Source organism: Amphimedon queenslandica, unplaced genomic scaffold, assembly GCF_000090795.2.
Source record: "Amphimedon queenslandica unplaced genomic scaffold, v1.1 AMPQUscaffold_13286, whole genome shotgun sequence".
NCBI lineage: Eukaryota > Metazoa > Porifera > Demospongiae > Haplosclerida > Niphatidae > Amphimedon > Amphimedon queenslandica.
In genome coordinates, this window is record NW_003546478.1 from 82,394 (window position 1) to 101,561 (window position 19,168).

Below are 19,168 nucleotides of genomic sequence, written 5' to 3' on the forward strand. Positions count from 1 at the left end.
GTTGATTATTTTGTTATGACATGTCATCATGTAGGTATCACTCAGATAAGAATAATCTCTGCTCTTACACCTGGTTTTATAAGATGGCTTCATTGCTCAGATAAACCAATTCCACAGCAGAGCATTTTAGATTGTTCGCATCAAGTTTATAGCTATCACTTTGGGCCCAATCTGACATGTCCTAACTACTATACTGCTGCTAGCAATTGTATTAATACCTCAGTCTGTCAAAATGGACAGATACAATTACTTGATACTAATGCTGTATTGCTGTGTGTAAATGGAGAGTGGCATGCATTATGTAGTACAACATGGTCCTCTACTCAAGCACAAGTTGTATGTAGACAACTAGGAAAGAATGCAAAAGGTATATACTCATGCATTATGATGAGTTGTGTGCAAACATTATTGTAGGAGCTATGCCAGTTAATGTCTCAGTACCTGCCAATATTTCAGTATTACAAGCTGACTTTGAATGTCATGGAAATGAAAAGTTTCTTTACAACTGTTCAGATTATCACTTAAACTCATGTAGTAGTGGCACTGCTGCTGGTATTATATGTGAAAGTAAAATTATAGATGGTGTTATTAATAATTTTGGTAATATTTTATTTATAGATTTGCCTGGTCCTCCTTCAAATCTTACTGTCAATACCCAACAGTCAGATATTATATTACATTGGGAATACACTGATGATGCTAATAATGTGTCCAATTTCAGTGTTTACTGTAAATATAACAAGACTGCTGATCCTCAGCTGCACTTGAATATCAAAAGTGAACTAAACCTACTGACAAAGAACAACAGTGCAGCACTGATTGGTTTATTAGCCAATATTGTGTACACATGCTGTGTGTCTGCTGTATTCCCTTATATGGAGACTGAATCAACATGCATTAATGTAACAGGTCGGCCCCTTTATTATCAACTAAATTAAAAATACATTCTTATTTACAGGATTTCAAGAAACTTGCTCCAGCACTTCTACAATAATAGGTAAGCCTAGTTTAAAAATTACATATTACGCATTTTAATGTATATATCTAGTTACTGCTACTGTAGCATCATCATCATCAAATGAAGTTATCCCGTGGATTGGTGGATTTATTGGTATCATTATCAGTGCAGTGTTTGTTATTATCTTATTATTGATTATCAAAATTGTCATTACAAGAAGAAGTAAAGACAAGCAATCAAAACCCAACCAAAGGTATACAATCAAAAACATTATCTTATTTTAGTATATTGCTTAATAAGGTTGTCATTGCAATGTGATAATGGAAATGTTATAAGCACTATTTCAAGTGGTCAGAATGTTGCATATGGAGTTTATTCACAGAATCAGAGTCCTCTTGAGTCCTTTGTTGACAGAAGTGATCCTACAACTCTAGAATATGCACGCCCATTTGATATGGTTCAGCAAAATAGAGTGGCAGTTAATGATAATCAAGATTATATTTAGTCACTGGCTGAACTGAGATTAACAGACGTACAATAAATTACACGAAATTTACTGTGTATGCTTAAAAATTTACTGTGTATGCTTAAAAATTTACTGATAGATTTTTAGGCTATTGCGTGGGCAACCCTAAAACGAGTGGGTGTATGAAATACTAACGTTATTATGGGCGTGGTTAGAACCAGCCACTCCTCTCTTTTTTGCAGCAAAAGAGGGTTGCTTTGTGTCACAAGGCCATGTCTACAGAGCGAGCTTTAGAGGATTCATCTTTGCTGGAACCATCAGCAAAGAGTACAGAGCAGAGATCATATGGCACTCTAGTGGAGACCCGCTTAAATAGCTCTCAAAAAGTACGGTTATAAAGCAGTTTGGCCTGTGAATATTTGCTACATTTTAGGACAATGTAACCGACCAGGATCAACTGGTACAAGCCGAGGAGCAAGACTATGCTGTTGTCGAGGTATTTGTAAATACCCTGATGTGTGATTAGTTTAATTTGTGACAGTTTCCTACTGATATGAACGATTTCACTGGAAAGCAACTTGAAAGGTGCCAGAGATTAGTACTCAGACCATATAACACTTTCCTCTGTGTGGTAAGCTGTAAATTTAGAAACTAATTATAGTTGTGATAGTTTGCCATGCAAAAAGATATCTTGCCAAAACTTAAGAATCTAACTGTCAATTTTTGTAGATTGGATGGCGAAGAGTATTAGCATACGAAGGTGTTTGGTATATCATATTTTCATTTTGGCCCCTCGTTGTGTTACTATTGCTCGTGACATCTTGCATAGTACAAATATTGCTTTGCTATACAAGAGATTCAGTAAGTATATTATAACTTTATAATTTAGTGTTTCATTCTATTTTTATTAGATTCCATTAATACAAGATGATGACATGTACATTAAGTGTTCAGATCACATTGCTTCTTCATTCATTATGCTGGATATTCTACTAGTCATGACTTATCTTTATGGACTTTTTATATTTCGCTTCAGGCAACATGAAGACCTATCAGGCTTGACAGAAAAGGTACAAAGAAAAATAATTTGCATTGTCATAACTATTGTCCAGGTTTTCTGCGCAATTGAGGAGAAAAAGTCAAAAAAACTCTCAGCCTCAATGTTGTAAGCAATTTCGCTTGTAGCATTCTTATAATAATGTTTTACATAGATTTTTCCTTGTCCTTGGAATACTTTGGATCGGTTGCTCAATTGGCGTGAGTATCATGCGAATATTTGTTCATGGCTTAAACAAAAAAGTAGAACTTGAGTTTTTAAAGAATTACGGCAAGTAATACACCCTGTATTAAATGGACTGAGTTTATTCTTGTCTCTTTCTTCAAAGTGACTCTACTGAAATCAAAATTGCAATGCTCACCACTGCACAAATTGGATTCATTGTCATTGATGTAGCATATGCATCTGTAGTAGTAAACTATGCTATGCAGTGTCAATTGATAGTTTACTCAATCAATAATATTGGGGCACGCATAAGGACTAAAGCAACAACAATAGATACAATAATTAAAGTGAGAGCATTAAAAATGTACTAGATAATAATAATCAATTGTATTGTAGGAAGTGTGCGATGTGAAGGCTTGTTTGTCTAAAATTAATGGTCACCTCTCGCGGGCTACTGGAGCTATCATGTTTATCTTCTTGTATTCTTCAGTCTCATGTAATCTTATCTATAGTTTTTATAACTGTGTGTAATGTAGTCTCTCTTCCTCTTCAACTTTCCCTTTCTTTCATTCTTAGCTTTGTACTCTTTGCAGCAGCTAAAACCTGATGACAATGATTTAGTATTAGCAGCAATCACTGGTTTCCTGTCTTCAATACAGTGGACCGTCTGGCTAGTAATACCATTGATTCAGGTATTTTATCGTCATGATTATCAAAAAAAATTTCTACATTGTTTTGATCGATAGCAGACATGATAATGATAATTATGATTTTTAGGCAGCTCGTGTGACTCATGCTGGAACTCAGTTGAAGGAAAAGGCAATGGAGATACGTTCAAGGCCTTTCCTTTACATGAATGCACCACAAATTGACTTAGATTCGCTAATCATCTATTGCTCGAATGTTCACTTAAAAGTAAGCATGAATAAAATCTATGTAGTATTTTGTCAGTGGATTGTCAAGTTGCTCACAAATCAGGCCAAAGATTCTGTACTATTGTACAGGGTATTTTCAGAAAAATTAAAAGGAGAGAATTTTTCATTTTTATAATTTTTCTGATGCATAATATACTTTTTTTTATATTGTGTAGCAAGTTTGAGCTTATTCCAATTAAAATTGGATTTTTTATAAATTTGTAAAGTTGCTAAAAATTCCATATACATACATGCACACTAAAATTGTGGTGCTTTTCAGCACATGAAGCATGCTTTTTAGCTCACTTCTGTGGGAAATCCTGATTATGACAGTCATGTTTGTGTTTATATTGAGTTCTTGTATATTTTTAGGCTAAACTGTTAAGCATTCCAATATCACCTTCAATGGTGGTTGGTGGATCTTTCTTTCTTGGATTCACAATATACTTGGTACTGAAATTTGACAACTATTCGTGGGCAAGCTGGCTCTAAATTTCGTTTACAACATTTGAATATTTAAAAAATATAATATTTTTTTATGTTTTAAAATATCTACTATAAATCAAAAAGCAGCTAGATCTATGTGTGGGTGCATACGTGCACTAAGTCATTTGACATCTGGAAGAAAATGTGTGAGCATGTCATCAACTTTTTTAACTTTCTTCCTAAATTTCTTGATACAGAGCAACTTTTTGAGTTCATCCAGAATCAGTACAAGTACCTCAATGATTGATATGATACTCATTCCAAGAAAGAGCCCAATCAAACCACCAATGTCTCCAAATAAGCCAGTCAGTGTCTTACTGTACTTGGTGACGTACTCATGAGTTTCTAAGCTTTCCAGGTAAACTTGGACAGAAAGAAAATTATTCTTGACAGCATCTTGTGATAAATTCAACGATTTAGCAATACTCTTCAAAGCGTGACCATTAGGAAAACTGGAGTAGCTGCTTTTGTAATCGTACATACTGAACTGGCAGGGTAGAGGACAGGTAGCAGAGCTGACCCTGTAATCGAAGTATTCTTGGAGCAAGCAGCAGAGACTGTGCAAAGTGCAGTTAGGTGTGTTGATGTAAGGACCTGTGCTTGGCCTGTAAGGATTAGGAACACAACCACAGACACTCTCATCTGCTAAGTGCTGGTAAAGGGCATTCTCTTTACATGCAAATTGAGAGTAAACCGTGCTCGGGAAGAAACCTAGCTCTCTTTCGTCGTTAGTGCAATCTCTTTCTTTTGTTTTGTCAATGTAGACTTTCCTTTCAACAGAAATGGCAACGTTTTGACCAGGAGCCACGCTAATACCATAAAGGTTGGGCCGTGATATATCATTTCTATCATGAACGATAACTTTGACGCCAGTTAACCCGTGAAACGTTGGATGCGAGTCCTGTTCAATGTTCAATATTAAATTCAGCCCGTGCCTAACACCAATGTCTTTGGCCATTGGTACTGGCATTTTGCTTCTAATGCCATTGAAAGTGTAGCAGATACCTGCTGGTGTTAGTACAGGATAAAACATGTCCCTGCATGACACAATTTCACTATCTGCATCATGACTAAATGAGCACTGATAGATGAACCTCTTGTCATCAGGTAAAAGTAGGTCCCATACTTCACAATCAAACGCGTCACTAGTGTCGCTAGAATTGATTACTTCGCTGCATTCATCAAATAAACTCGTCTGATTAACCAAGTCCTGAGAGTTAAAGAGACTATGGATAACTGAAGAGAAGTCTGGCTCCTTGTCTTCACCGGTTGGGGTGTATACATTAAGATTGCATATCGTTACTGCTGGGAATGGCAGCCCATTCTTCACTGAAGGCGATACCAAAATGGTTGATGCAGTTGGCTTATTGACATATTCTTTGATATTAAAGCCAATAACGACACAAACAGCAATGAAAGAAGAAATGAGCAGCAATCCCCACATTATCTGCCTTATTTTAGATCTGCCCCTGAAGACGTGAATGACGCCATTTATCGTGGTAGTTTCAACAAAGTCACTGAAATATTTATCGCTCCAAGAGAACCTTCCGGCATTCTTCATGACTAAAAATTAGACAGAGTCGAATACAAGCCCAATCTATATGTGCATGCTATGTGCTCACTTTTATATAGACTTCTGCTAATTGCCGTAACAATTATTTTGGTTTCCTGAAAATCACACGAGACAACAACTAGCTGAAACTAAAATTTGTTCAATCAATATGTGCAAAACAACAAGGCAGAGAACACATTGTGTGAATAAAACAATAAATTTTAGAATTTTAACTGCTGAAAATAAAATACAAAAGCTTTAACTAGAAACAGTTATGCCAGCATTGATGACAAGATTATAAAATAAACCTCTGAGTTCCAGTAATTTCTCTGGAGTATCAAACTCTGCTATACGTCCTTCATCTAATACCATTACTCTATACATAAGATTTAAAACAATCCAATAAAATACCTGCTTACTTATCATAATCCATGATGGTATTAATCCTGTGTGCAATCGTTAAAATTGTGCAATCAGAAAACTCTTTACGGACAGTTCTTTGAATGAGATCGTCAGTTTCCAAATCAACAGCAGCTGTGGCCTCATCCAGAACTAGTATCTTTGTCTTACGGAGCAAGGCTCGAGCAAGACACACTAACTGACACTGACCAACACTAAAGAGATGTAAGAATTGATTAATGCAAGTGACATAATCATACCTTAGATTTTCTCCTCCCTCTGCAATAGAATACTTCAATCCTTCGCTTAGTTTTTCCACAAAATCACTTAAATAAGCATTTCTTAAAGCTCTCCATATTTCATCATCAGTGCAGGTATCAAAGGGATCAAGATTAAAACGAAGTGTCCCTAAAAACAGCAATGGATCCTAGAAAATATATAATGGTAAACTATAATGTCAATATCTCTAACTTGTGGAATGATTGTTAGTCGTGATCTAAGGTCACGTAGTCCATATTTACTGATGTTCATGCCATCAATTAAAATGGATCCTTTATCAGCTTCAATGATACGAAACAATGACATAGTTAACGACGACTTCCCTGCTCCAGTCCGTCCTACAACACCAACCTATAGTAATAATAATGATCATGAATGACACTATTATACATAAGTGCTGACTTTTTGACCACCAGGTATGTAACAAGACACATTCTTTAGTACAAGATCAAGTCCAGGACGATAACGTGTAGCATATTCATCAAACTGAATGCTTCCATCTACTGGCCAATTAGGATCAGGCCTATTATCAGGAATAATTTCAGGAGCCTTTAAAAATAATGAATAATTTTGAGGGTTAATTATTATTAACCAATATGCACCTCATTTGGTGACTCTGTGTATTCTTTGATTCTTTCAACTGATATCAAACTGCTTTCCAAGTCACTGGTCATTCTGACAACCATAGATAATAGCAATGTCATCTAATAATATTAATATGATGAATCAACAAAAGCAACTCATTAATTTCACTAGCCATGAATGCTTGGCTTATTGACATTCCAGCTAATCCAGGGTCAATGAAACCAAAAACTTGAGGGTAATTTCGCTGAAGTGCAGCAAGCACTGCAGCTAGGAATATGACCAAAGCACCAACAAAATCAAGCTGCACTGATAACCACCTGATTATAAATAATTAAAAATTTAATGTAAATATTCATTTCACCTGACTACAGCATTGTAACTGTAATATAGGGCCACTTGATTGTAGTCTACATGAGCTTGGGACAGCAATTGAAACCTGTAATGTGCTAGTAATAGTAATAGCGTGTCATTGTACTCACTACCTTTCCTGTACATTGTAAGCTCTAATGCTAGTCACCCCATTAATGCTCTCCTGGAAATGAGAGTAAATTGGAGAGCTTGAGTTTGCCTCAAGACGCTTCAGCTGTCTTGAAGTAGCAACATAAAAACGCTAAGAATTAAAAAGTAAAATCACAATAGAAATTATATATTATGATAAACCTGGACAAATAGGTAGAATATGGACATTGGAACTGTAGCAAATAGGAACCAAGGTGAAGCAATTGAAATGACTATAACTACACCAACTGTAGAGAAAACTGTTGTTAGGAAAGCACTGAGGAATGTAGAAATCTTCTCATCAATAACGCTAGTGTCCTAAAATAATTATGCATACAAGGAAATGAAGCGATTGCTGTACTTTTGAGAATCTATTTAGCAGTCTTCCTAGAGGTGTAGTATCAAAAAATGACATTGGTGATCGAAGTATATTTGATAGCATTTTAGCGTGGAGTCTCCTTGAAGCTTTAACAGTTCCAAAAGCTAGTGTCAGTGAAGCAAATAAAAATGAGAAAGATTGAGCCATTCCAAGTGAAGCATAAATGCCAAGATTAGCAGAACTAGCATGTCAAATAGATTGTAAAATTTCTTGAAAATGCTATAGACTTACAGTGTCAAGTTATCATTACCTCCAGCATTACTCCAATGAGCTAACCAGAGTAACTGACCAAGATATCCGCCAGCAGTTAAGCAATACAGGAGTAAAACGAGACACAATGAAATGTAGGAAAAGGATTTGATGTAAGCTGCAATGACAGAAATCTTAACCTAAAACAAAAGATTGGTTCTATTGTGTTAGTTCTTATCTTACAATTCCAAGATGAACTTTCTCATTAACTATCAAAGAATTTTCTTGTTCTTTTTCTTTAAAAAATGAAACAATTAAAATTAATCTACACATACACTCACTAATCTTGTCAGTGAAACAGCCTTTCTCTTCAGGAACAGAGATTTCACCTGGAATGTGCATAAAGTGTAATGCTCATGTAGATCTTATTGCTTACTTTGTTTCTTTTCATCACTCTCATCTGTTGAGCCATAGTTTTGTAAAAACACAGAGAACTCTCCATTGTGTTCAAGTAGTTCTGAATAAGTTCCAACCTCACTAATCCTGCCTTCATTCATGACAATTATCTTATCGCATTGAGATAGGAACCTCACACTATGAGTCACTAATATACGTACCTACATGTACATGCTATCATGAAATACTACTATCAAATCAATGTCGTGTTTACTTTGTTTTTCAATACTCCTTCAGGTCCTATCACATTATCAAATATGTGTTTACCGACGTGTGAATCAACAGCAGATAAAGGATCATCAAGTAAATACACATCAGACTCCTGGTAGACTGCTCTAGCTAGACTAACACGTTGTTTCTGACCACCACTAAGATTAATACCCTATTAATGATACTATGATTACTAAAGCACTAAGCTATTTGGTTACTTTCTCTCCTATTTCAGTCATATCCCCTCCTGGTAATATTTCCATATCTGCTTCCAAAGCACAAGTACTAATGACCTCATTGTAGAGAACATTATTGAACCCTTTACCAAAAGTAATGTTATCTTTGACTGTAGCATTCAATATCCAAGCAATCTGAGGTACATAAGCTACTCTACCCTATACTACATTAAAGCAAATATCGTTATATTTCTTTTTTACCTTAAGAACTACATGTCCGTTTATTTTATTCATTTCTCCTAAGATGGCTGATATCAATGCTGATTTACCAGCTCCAACAGGTCCCACTACAGCCACTAGTTCACCAGGTCTTGCAGATAATTCAATACTGCACAGTGTAGAAAACTAACTAAAGTCACAAACACTTACTCCGACAGCATGAATTTCTCCTCTTCTTTATCCCATGAAAATGATCCTTCTCTTATTAACACAGCTTCCTTTCCTTTTAATGTATAAATACTACACTTTATTATCATTACAAAAATACACTTACCATCAGTAGTAGTATCACTATCATCAGTACCTGTAAGGTCCAATTCTTCTTCTAATAAGAAAGATCTAATGCGCTTCAGTGATACATTAGCCTGTACAGTTAATAATGATACAATGTACAAATGATAAATCGATACTTGAATGATATATGCAACTGTCATTGGTAGTCTAGTGAGTGGATATCTAAGAATATCAAATAGTGATATGGTTACAAAAACCTTCCCTGCCGTCATGATGTAGTTTGGGTTAGCAATTGTGCTGTGAATCCACATGAACGTAGAAAATGTTGTAAGTGTGACCTACAGGTAAGTAACAGTTTGGGAGGTACTATTATTATTATTATTATTATTATTATTATTATTATTATTATTATTATTATTATTATTATTATTATTATTATCATTATTATTATTGTTATAAGCTTACAACAGTGCTAGTGCTGAACCAAGTTAAAGTAGCAAAAGATTGAATAATAGCTATTTTCCGTAGACACTTTAACTCAATGTTTCTGAGCTCTTTAATTTTTTGTTTAAATGGAAATTCCCAAGCATAAAGTTTAATTACCTAAAAGCCAATGGTAATAATTAATTAATAATAAATAAATAGAAGACTTTACTTTAATCCCACTAAGAATTCCATAGATTGATCTCAATCTCTTATCTTTAGCTTTCATCAATTTAGTTTGGAATCGCTGGCCAAGTAGAAACACCAGTAAAGTAAAGGGTAGCAATAATAGCAATACTGCCAGGCCAGCAAGAATAGCAAGACCCATTGTCCAGTATAAGACCACTAGAGCAACAACAATCTGTAAAGGGCCTGACCAAACCATGTGAAAGTAACTCAGTGTCTCTATAAATCTGTGGGCATCAATAGACATGAGATTAACCATCTCTCCTATTGTTCTGGTCTGGTAGGACTTCCTTGTCAAAACTAGAGACTGAGATTCAAAAATTACAATCAATAAAATTTAGGGATGATTTCAAAGAAATAATAGCCCATGGTATTTTAACTAATTTTCAGAAATTGGCTTATTTTTAATGGTCATAACTTGAAAAATTGAAGTCGGAATTGGCTCAAACTTTCTACGTAGCATAAGTACATCAATATGTATCAGAAAATATAATAAAAATTGGGGGGTCATTTCGGTACCATTTTTTGGAAAAAATTATGGGCTATAGTACAGGGTATTTTTCTGAAATTTGGAGTTTTTTAAAAATGGTCATAACTCAAAAAATTGAAGTCGGAATTGACTCAAACTTTCTACGTAGCATAAGTACATCAATATGTATCAGAAAATGTAATAAAAATTGTGGGTCATTTCGGAGCCATTTTTTGGAAAAAACCATGGGCTATAGTACAGGGTATTTTTCCAAAATTTGGAGCTTTTTAAAAATGGCCATAACTTGAAAAATTGAAGTCAGAATTAACTCAAACTTTCTACATAGCATAAGTACATCATTATGTGTCAGAAAATGTAACAAAAATTGGGGGTCATTCTGAAGCCGTTTTTTGGAAAAAACCATGGGCTATAGTACAGGGTATTTTGAAGTTTTTAATAATGGTCATATTTAGTTGGAATTATACCTTTTTATAAATTGCACATATCAGACTTGTCCTTATTCTCATTCCTGTGGTTGAGGTAGAGTTAAAATACTGCTGATAAACGAGTGAGAGTAGCAGTGCAACAAAAAACATTGTCATTGCATAGAAGTATCCATTCCAAGCTTGCTCTTTCTTGTCATGAATATACGCTATCATCAATCTACATTATGTCATTAACCAATGTACATGTATGTGAATTTACCTAAGTATTAAAGGATTGACAAAAATGAGTATATCATAGCATAGTTTATAGAATCCACCAGTAATAATGTCCAATCCATAAGCTCTGAATAATGCAAGTACTAGAGATGGTTCTTTTCTTTTCTGTGGTTGTTTATTTGATTGTCCTTGAACAAATACCAACCTGTCAATAACATTCACATGCTATAAGGTATAAGTACATGAATATAATGTACCCTGATCTCTTCACTTCTTTATCCCATTCCTTTTGAAACCTGATAGAAGTCACTTCAGATTTATCCTCATAGTTAATATCATAAAGATCATCATGAGATAGCACTCTACGTGATCCCTTCCACATTAGTCTGTTAATTAAAAATTTAAAATCATGAATAAGTGAAAATCATCTTACGATTTGAGCCACCACCATGTCACAGAGGAGAAGAATGATGCCGATTCTTCAGGTGAAGGCTTGTGCTTTTAAAACTGAGAGTAAAAGCAATGGATGAATTAATCAGTGGCTAACTTTAAGGTAGTCATCGCTTGATTTAGGTTCTGGTATGAATGAGAGCATCAGTAGAAGCAAATAAACAAAATACTCCAGGGAAAATGTAAAAAAGTAAAACTTCTCAATAAATCCATGCTATGGAAATAAAGGTTGCATTGTAATCAAATTATAATTATTAATCTTCCGCTGTACTATTGGCACCAGATAGTGTGAAATACAAGTGATCATCAAACTTACAACTTGAGCCTTGGCAAGTATAGTCCACATTTTAATGGATCCATAGACCACTAGACCAATCCATAGGATGACAGGAGGACCAGAAGACCGAACTCCTTTCTTATACTCTGATATTAACAATAGAATCACTATCACCTATTCATTATAAAATAATAAATAAATATGATATGTATTATGTACCATAGTGGCGAATAGGACAGCAGGGGAAATAAAGAAATACGTAGCTTCATCTTGGAATATTTTGACATAAATAGCAAACCCCAAATCACAGATTGATATCAGTATAATTCCACAGCACAATAACTATCAACAACAAAGAATATCGGTTGTATTGGTGCTAGAACTCACAATCCTGGTCACAAGTAATAAATTGAAAGGAATATGAATAAAATCTCTCTTCTTCCGACAAAGAAAGTTAACGGTAGCCAGTATCCAAAAGAATAGGCACACTCCATAAAAGATGGCAGTGTCTTCAAAGCATAGGCTGACATTAAGTGTCCCATTTCCACCGAGAACTTGATTGCCTTTCTATTTATAAAAGCTAAAACGAAACATTAGCTCGTTCTGACTCACCCAGAATTCATTTGGCCTGCATATTTCATCCAAATCAGACTCTACCATGACTGAAGACAGCAGAGACTATGGAAGGGCGGGAGCCCCAAACACGCATGCGCAGAAAGTCACGTGTTGTCACGTGTGTTATTATAAAATTCAATAAAAAATTTATAAATAATTTTGCAATTCAATCTACATTATAAATAATTTATTAAAAAACACAGAGTGGCCAATAGACTAAAATTTGAAACCGGCATCAGTGACAAGATTATAAAATAAACCTCTGAGTTCCAGTAATTTCTCTGGAGTATCAAACTCTGCTATACGTCCTTCATCTAAGACCATAACTCTATACATAAGATTTAAAATGATTCAACAAATTACCTACTTACCTATCATAATCCATGATAGTATTAATCCTGTGTGCAATCGTTAAAATTGTGCAATCAGAAAACTCTTTACGGACAGTTCTTTGAATGAGATCGTCAGTTTCCAAATCAACAGCAGCTGTGGCCTCATCCAGTACTAGTATCTTTGTCTTACGGAGCAACGCCCGAGCAAGACACACTAACTGACACTGACCAACACTGAAACACATTTCAATGGATGCAATAAATAATGAAAGAATACCTCAAGTTTTCTCCTCCCTCAGTTACAATGTGATCCAGCCCTCTGCTCAGTCCCTGTACATATGTGCTCAAATGGGCATTGTGTAGAGCCCTCCATATTTCATCATCAGTGCAAGTATCAAAGGGATCAAGATTAAAACGAAGTGGCCCTGAGAATAGTAATGGATCCTGGCATTAAGTATAAAACAAAAAAACATTAACATTATCTCTAACTTGTGGAATGATTGTTAGTCGTGATCTAAGGTCACGTAGTCCATATTTACTGATGTCCATGCCATCAATTAAAATGGATCCTTTATCAGCTTCAATGATACGAAACAATGACATAGTTAATGATGACTTCCCTGCTCCAGTCCGTCCTACAACACCAACCTAGAGTATAGTAATAATAATGATCATGAATGACACTATTATTATTTAAGTGCTGACTTTTTGACCACCAGGTATGTAACAAGACACATTCTTTAGTACAAGATCAAGTCCAGGACGATAGCGTGTAGCATATTCATCAAATTGAATGCTACCATCTACTGGCCAATTAGGATCAGGCCTATTATCAGGAATAACTTCAGGAGCCTATCATAATATAAATTTATTAAATTCATAAATCCCTATTCACTTCATTAGGTAACTCTGTGTATTCTTTGATTCTTTCAACAGACACTAAACTGCTCTCCAAGTCACTTGTCATTCTTACTACCATGGCCAATAGTAATGTCATCTGATGCAAGAAAAAAATGACAAATTATAATACAACAGCATATCAGCTAACCAAAAAAGCTTGGCTAATTGACATTCCAGCTAAACCAGGGTCAATAAAACCAAAAATGTGCGGATAATTACGTTGAAGAGTTGCAAACATTGCTGCCGAAAAAACGATGACTGATCCAACGAAATCAAGCTGAACTGATAACCACCTTTACAGTAACCATACAGAAATAAATAATAAAAATTGAATTAAATTAACCATTATACCTGACTATTGAGGAATGGCTAACATACAAAGCAATTTGATTGTAGTCTACATGAAGCTCAGACTGCAATCGAAATCTTTCAGCAACATTATAAGCTCTGATGCTAGAGATTCCATCAATGCTCTCTTGAAAATGAGAATAAATTGGAGAGCGTGAGGTAGCTTCAAGACGCTTTAACTGTCTTGAAGTTGCTACGTAAAAACGCTACAAAAATAATAATAATAAAGAAATAATTTCATAGAATCTCAGTCACCTGGACAATCAAGTAGAAGACTGTTATCGGTACTATGACTATGAGGAACCATGGAGAGGCCACAGAGATAATAGTGATGACTCCAAAAGTTGAGAAAACTGTTATGAGAAATGAGTTTGTAAACAAAGGAATCTTTTCATCAACAGCATCTATGTCCTATGATATACAGAAAATCAAACTACTCTTAGCATTACAGTTAGAGATACTTTTGAGAATCTATTCAGGAGTCTTCCTAGAGGTGTAGTATCAAAGAATGACATTGGTGATCGAAGTATGCTGGATAGCATTTCATCATGGAGTCTCCTTGAAGCTTTAACAGTTCCAAATGATAATGTCAGTGAAGCAAATAGCAGTGAAACAGATTGTACGATTCCAAACGTGGCATATATACCAAGATTAGCAAAACTACATGTGCATTTATTAACATATCAACCAATGCTATAGACTTACAGTGTCAAGTTATCATTTCCTCCAGCATTACTCCAATGAGCTAACCAGAGCAACTGACCAACATATCCTCCAGTGGAAAGAAATGAGAATATCAACAAAATTAGAAATATAATAAATGTGAATGACTTGAGATATGCAAACACAACAGACATCTTGACCTAGTACATAAGTTACAGTAACATATTGTAGCAAAATTATCATATTATCTTACAATGCCAACTTGAACTTTCTCATCAGACAAAAGAGTTGACTCTTTGCCTAAAGAAAATATTTTTACTTGCACAGTAGATGCTGTAACTTACTGTCCTTATCAGGAAAATACTCCAATTTGTCAGCTATTTTTTCAGTGTCTAAACAAAGAAATTAAGTGTAATGTGCATGTAGATCTTATTACTTACTTTGTTTCTTTTCATCACTCTCATCTGTTGAGCCATAGTTTTGTAGAAACACAGAGAACTCTCCATTGTGTCCAAGTAGTTCTGAATAAGTTCCAACCTCACTAATCCTGCCTTCATTCATGACAATTATCTTATCACATTGAGATAGGAACCTCACACTATGAGTCACTAATATACGTACCTACATGTACATGCTATCATGAAACAATACTAATATCAATGTTATGTATGTTTACTTTGTTTTTCAATACTCCTTCAGGTCCTATCACATTATCAAATATGTGTTTACCAACATGTGAATCAACAGCAGATAAAGGATCATCAAGTAAATAAACATCAGACTCCTGGTAGACTGCTCTAGCTAGACTAACACGTTGTTTCTGACCACCACTAAGATTAATACCCTATTAATGAGACCATGATTATTAATATCTATACCATTTGGTTACTTTCTCTCCTATTTCAGTCATGTCCCCTCCTGGTAATATTTCCATATCTGCTTCCAAAGCACAAGTACTAATGACCTCATTGTAGAGAACGTTATTGAACCCTTTACCAAAAGTAATGTTATCTTTGACTGTAGCATTCAATATCCAAGCAATCTGAGGTACATAAGCTACTCTACCCTATACTGCATTATAGTAAGCATTGTCACTAATTTTTTACCCTAAGAACTACATGTCCATTTATCTTATTCATTTCTCCTAAGATGGCTGATATCAATGCTGATTTACCAGCTCCAACAGGTCCCACTACAGCCACTAGCTCACCAGGTCTCACAGATAATTCAATACTAGATAGTACTAGATCATATACTTAAGCAATATCAAGGCTTACTTTGATAAGAGGAAATTGTCTGCCTCATCTTCCCATGTGAACACACCTCCTGTTATTGATACTGCATCTAAACCTTCAAATAAACAAATTAAAAGATCAGTATGACATAATCCTTAGCTTGCTTTCATCATATTTTTCACTTCTCTCAACACCTTCAGGATCAAGTTCTTCCGCAGTTAAAAATGAACTCAATCGTTTCAGTGACACATTAGCCTAACCACAATGCAATATTCAAATGAAACCATCATTGATTGATTCATTACTTGAATCATGTATGCAATTGTCATTGGTAATCTAGTGAGTGGATATCTAAGAATATCAAATAGTGAGATCACAACAAAAACTTTTCCTGCTGTGAGGCTAAAATCAGTACTTGACCTACTGAAATTAATCACCAAGAATGTGCCAAATGTAACCAGTATAACCTAAGAAAAATTATTGTCTATTGAATAAAAACTTATTCCTAAACATACAGCAGTGTTAGTGCTGAACCATGTAAGAGCAGAAAATGCCTGAATGCGGGATATAGTCCTTAGGTTGTGAAGCTCTATATTTCGTAATTCTTTGACTTTATTTCGAAATGGAATCTCCCATGCATATAGTTTAATCACCTACAATAAACTTCATAAATATGTATAAATTATGAAATGCTCTTGATACCTTGATGCCACCAATGATGCTATTAATAATTTTCAGTCTCTTGTCCTTAGCTTTCATCAGTTTAGTTTGAAAGTATCGTCCAACAAGGAACACCAGTAAAGTAAAGGGTAGCAATAATAGCAATACTGCCAGGCCAGCGAGAATAGCAAAACCCATTGTCCAGTATAAGACCACTAGAGCAACAACAATCTGTAAAGGGCCAGACCAAACCATATGAAAGTAGCTCAATGTCTCTATGAATCTGTGGGCATCAATAGACATGAGATTAACCATCTCTCCTATTGTTCTGATCTGATAAGACTTTCTTGTCAAAACTAGGGACTATAAATCAATAATACATCATCATGATGATGGTGATGATTCTAGATATACCTTGTTGTAGATTGCAGCAATCAAACCTGTTCTGATTCTCATTCCAGTTACTGTAATATGATTAAAGTATTGTTGATAAGTAAGAGAATGCAGTAATGCATTAAGAAACATTGCCACTGCATAAAAGTATCCATTCCATGCAGGTTGATTCTTATCATGAATATATGCTACCATTAACCTATTGGGTATGCAGTATTGTACTTGATTGTTATAATGTTCATACCTAAGGAGCAGAGGATTAATAAAGATGAGTATGTCATAGCATAGTTTATAGAATCCACCAGTAATAATGTCCAATCCATAAGCTCTGAATAATGCAAGTACTAGAGATGGTTCTCTTCTTTTCTGTGATTGTTTATTTGATTGTCCTTGAACAAATACTAACCTGTCAATAACATTCACATGCTATAAGGTATAAGTACATGAATATAATGTACCCTGATCTCTTCACTTCTTTATCCCATTCCTTTTGAAACCTGATAGAAGTCACTTCAGATTTATCCTCATAGTTAATATCATAAAGATCATCATGAGATAGCACTTTATGCGATCCCTTCCACATCAGTCTATAACATTACCAGTTATTCAATGCATAAAGAATACTGAGCTCACTCACGATTTCAGCCACCACCAAGTCACAAGGGAAAAGAATGATGCTGATCCTTCAGGTGAAGGTTTATACTGCAAACAATTAAAGAGTAACATGATAATTATGATGCTCGATGACTAACCTCAGTGTCTCTGATGTAGTCATCAATTGATTTTGGTTCTGGTATGAATGAGAGCAGAAGTTGAAGTACGAAAAAGAAAAACTCCACAGAAAATGTAGTGAAATAGAATACTTCAATGATTCCTGTCTATAGGAAATACAAAAAACGTTTCAACTTATCACTTACAGAATTTTGGCATAGTGTGCATGCATGCCTGTACTATAGTACAGAGTATTTTGTCAAAACTGGCTAGGAGAAAATTCTTCATTTTTATAATTTGACATACAAATTTTTATGTTGTGTAGAAAATTTGAACTGGTTCTAATAAAATTAGGATTTTTTATTAATTTTAAAAGTTGCTCAGAAATTGGGCCAACATCCCTGTACTGTACAATTAGACTTTTATCAAATTTTGTCAAGAATGAAAAGGAGGGAACCTATTTTATAATTTTTTCTGATACATAAACATGTACTTATGTTGTGTAGTATATATACTGTATTATAGTGTCATGAAGCATGCCATGCCATTTAGTTCATGCTTTGTGGGAAACCCTGCAACTTATACACATAAAGAAGCTATATCTCAATAATTGATTGCCCTAATAATGAAATTATGCCAAACACTCATTGATCTACCACATAAGTCAGAATGTCCACCATAGTTGTAGGGCTCAAATTACTAAGAACTATAATATGTTTTCATTTACATTACTGGTGTTTGTAGTATCATTTGTAACTTACTACATCAGCCTTGGCAAGTATAGTCCACATTTTAATGGACGCATAGACCACTAGACCAATCCATAGGATGACAGGAGGACCAGAAGACCTAACTCCTTTCTTATACTCTGATATTAACAATAAAATCACTATCACCTATTAATAACAGTATAATTATAATACGTAACATTTTCTTACCATTGTGATTGCTAGAATGATAGGAGAGAGAAAGTAGTAAGCTGGCACACCTCCATTCTTCATTTCAACAATGACAGAGTACACAAAATCACAAACTGCTACTAACACAATGCCAAAACATAAAACCTACAAGACAATCATGAAATTTAGTGGATTAAGGTTCTACAAATATTTATTCATGGATCTCAACGTACCACTCTTGTCACTAGCAATAGATTGAAGGGAATAAGGACAAATTCTCTCTTTTTGCGACAGAGAAAGTTAATGGTAGCCAGTACCCAAAAGAATATACAAATTCCATAGAGGACTGCAGTGTCTTCAAAGCATAGGGTAATATTCAGGGTTCCTCTTCCACCAAGGATTTTGTTGCTTGTCTATACAATGACAATAATATAAAGTAGTAGAAATACGAGAGGGAAAACTGACCCAAAAGACTTTTGGCTTACAGAGTTGGTCAAGATCAGTAAGCACTGCCATTGTGACTAATTAATTATTAATATCTTAATAATTAATATCTTAATAACTACCACAAATTTAATTTGTAGCGATACTTCCTTGTTTTGT

General features: G+C 34.8%; 4 protein-coding genes across 6 annotated transcripts; 1 reads left to right on the forward strand and 3 right to left on the reverse strand.

The window, feature by feature from the left end:
- Positions 1–1,625: 1,625 nt before the first annotated feature.
- Positions 1,626–4,129, forward strand: LOC109583715 (uncharacterized). The gene is made up of 12 exons (XM_019999153.1): positions 1,626–1,810; positions 1,858–1,920; positions 1,966–2,055; positions 2,154–2,285; positions 2,336–2,494; positions 2,537–2,589; positions 2,636–2,755; positions 2,810–2,993; positions 3,043–3,142; positions 3,223–3,338; positions 3,424–3,561; positions 3,933–4,129. The coding sequence occupies exons 1-12, from the start codon at positions 1,697–1,699 to the stop codon at positions 4,050–4,052; spliced, it is 1,389 nt and encodes a 462-aa protein (XP_019854712.1). The 5' UTR covers positions 1,626–1,696; the 3' UTR covers positions 4,053–4,129.
- A 17-nt stretch (positions 4,130–4,146) lies between these two features.
- Positions 4,147–5,747, reverse strand: LOC105313534 (acid-sensing ion channel 1-like). Its single transcript, XM_011407038.2, has 2 exons — positions 5,669–5,747; positions 4,147–5,609 (listed from the first exon to the last, which is right to left on the reverse strand). Exon 2 carries the CDS (start codon positions 5,605–5,607, stop codon positions 4,168–4,170), a length of 1,440 nt encoding a protein of 479 aa, XP_011405340.1. The 5' UTR covers positions 5,608–5,609; positions 5,669–5,747; the 3' UTR covers positions 4,147–4,167.
- On the reverse strand, positions 5,746–12,502 carry LOC100634946 (multidrug resistance-associated protein 1-like). Of its 2 annotated transcripts, XM_019999148.1 has the most exons (32): positions 12,422–12,502; positions 12,197–12,376; positions 12,029–12,151; positions 11,849–11,983; positions 11,630–11,746; positions 11,516–11,580; positions 11,340–11,468; positions 11,126–11,287; positions 10,906–11,083; positions 9,938–10,258; positions 9,748–9,885; positions 9,459–9,620; positions 9,323–9,413; positions 9,199–9,271; positions 9,031–9,157; positions 8,812–8,988; positions 8,598–8,765; positions 8,364–8,544; positions 8,269–8,316; positions 8,171–8,223; positions 7,970–8,127; positions 7,721–7,919; positions 7,522–7,677; positions 7,344–7,471; positions 7,223–7,297; positions 7,034–7,178; positions 6,879–6,980; positions 6,679–6,825; positions 6,469–6,627; positions 6,258–6,424; positions 6,018–6,212; positions 5,746–5,974 (listed from the first exon to the last, which is right to left on the reverse strand). In XM_019999148.1, the coding sequence occupies exons 1-32, from the start codon at positions 12,467–12,469 to the stop codon at positions 5,857–5,859; spliced, it is 4,425 nt and encodes a 1,474-aa protein (XP_019854707.1). In that variant the 5' UTR covers positions 12,470–12,502; the 3' UTR covers positions 5,746–5,856. The 2 variants fall into 2 exon arrangements, with proteins under 2 accessions (XP_019854707.1, XP_019854706.1); XM_019999147.1 differs by having other exon boundaries at positions 6,018–6,424.
- A 99-nt stretch (positions 12,503–12,601) lies between these two features.
- LOC100635071 (multidrug resistance-associated protein 1-like) lies at positions 12,602–18,971 on the reverse strand. 2 transcript variants are annotated; one of them, XM_019999149.1, is made up of 30 exons: positions 18,799–18,971; positions 18,605–18,730; positions 18,428–18,562; positions 17,708–17,833; positions 17,593–17,657; positions 17,414–17,542; positions 17,200–17,361; positions 16,977–17,154; positions 16,605–16,925; positions 16,418–16,555; positions 16,208–16,369; positions 16,067–16,157; positions 15,945–16,017; positions 15,774–15,900; positions 15,557–15,733; positions 15,344–15,511; positions 15,108–15,288; positions 15,012–15,059; positions 14,921–14,967; positions 14,710–14,867; positions 14,466–14,664; positions 14,260–14,415; positions 14,008–14,210; positions 13,805–13,949; positions 13,652–13,753; positions 13,462–13,608; positions 13,246–13,404; positions 13,034–13,200; positions 12,796–12,990; positions 12,602–12,752 (listed from the first exon to the last, which is right to left on the reverse strand). In XM_019999149.1, the coding sequence occupies exons 2-30, from the start codon at positions 18,665–18,667 to the stop codon at positions 12,641–12,643; spliced, it is 4,134 nt and encodes a 1,377-aa protein (XP_019854708.1). In that variant the 5' UTR covers positions 18,668–18,730; positions 18,799–18,971; the 3' UTR covers positions 12,602–12,640. The 2 variants fall into 2 exon arrangements, 1 of the variants encoding a protein (XP_019854708.1); XR_002185678.1 differs by lacking the exon at positions 12,602–12,752 and having other exon boundaries at positions 12,910–12,990; positions 13,034–13,181.
- Between the last annotated feature and the right edge of the window lie 197 nt (positions 18,972–19,168).

What these genes read in the sequence shown, in the direction of transcription:
- LOC109583715 (XM_019999153.1), top strand. Translation starts at nt 1,697, where the DNA reads ATGTCTACAGAGCGAGCTTTAGAGGATTCATCTTTGCTGGAACCATCA. An exon ending in TATCAGGCTTGACAGAAAAG is followed by an intron (nt 2,495 to 2,536) that starts GTACAAAGAAAA and finishes ACTATTGTCCAG; the next exon opens with GTTTTCTGCGCAATTGAGGA. An exon ending in CTTGTATTCTTCAGTCTCAT is followed by an intron (nt 3,143 to 3,222) that starts GTAATCTTATCT and finishes TTTCATTCTTAG; the next exon opens with CTTTGTACTCTTTGCAGCAG.
- LOC105313534 (XM_011407038.2), bottom strand. Translation starts at nt 5,607, where the DNA reads ATGAAGAATGCCGGAAGGTTCTCTTGGAGCGATAAATATTTCAGTGAC.
- LOC100634946 (XM_019999147.1), bottom strand. Translation starts at nt 12,469, where the DNA reads ATGGTAGAGTCTGATTTGGATGAAATATGCAGGCCAAATGAATTCTGG. An exon ending in AAGGAGTATTGAAAAACAAA is followed by an intron (nt 8,545 to 8,597) that starts GTAAACACGACA and finishes ATGTACATGTAG; the next exon opens with GTACGTATATTAGTGACTCA. An exon ending in AGAAAGTTCATCTTGGAATT is followed by an intron (nt 8,128 to 8,170) that starts GTAAGATAAGAA and finishes CTTTTGTTTTAG; the next exon opens with GTTAAGATTTCTGTCATTGC.
- LOC100635071 (XM_019999149.1), bottom strand. Translation starts at nt 18,667, where the DNA reads ATGAAGAATGGAGGTGTGCCAGCTTACTACTTTCTCTCTCCTATCATT. An exon ending in AGAAAGTTCAAGTTGGCATT is followed by an intron (nt 14,868 to 14,920) that starts GTAAGATAATAT and finishes CTTATGTACTAG; the next exon opens with GTCAAGATGTCTGTTGTGTT. An exon ending in ACATACCTGGTGGTCAAAAA is followed by an intron (nt 13,405 to 13,461) that starts GTCAGCACTTAA and finishes ACTATACTCTAG; the next exon opens with GTTGGTGTTGTAGGACGGAC.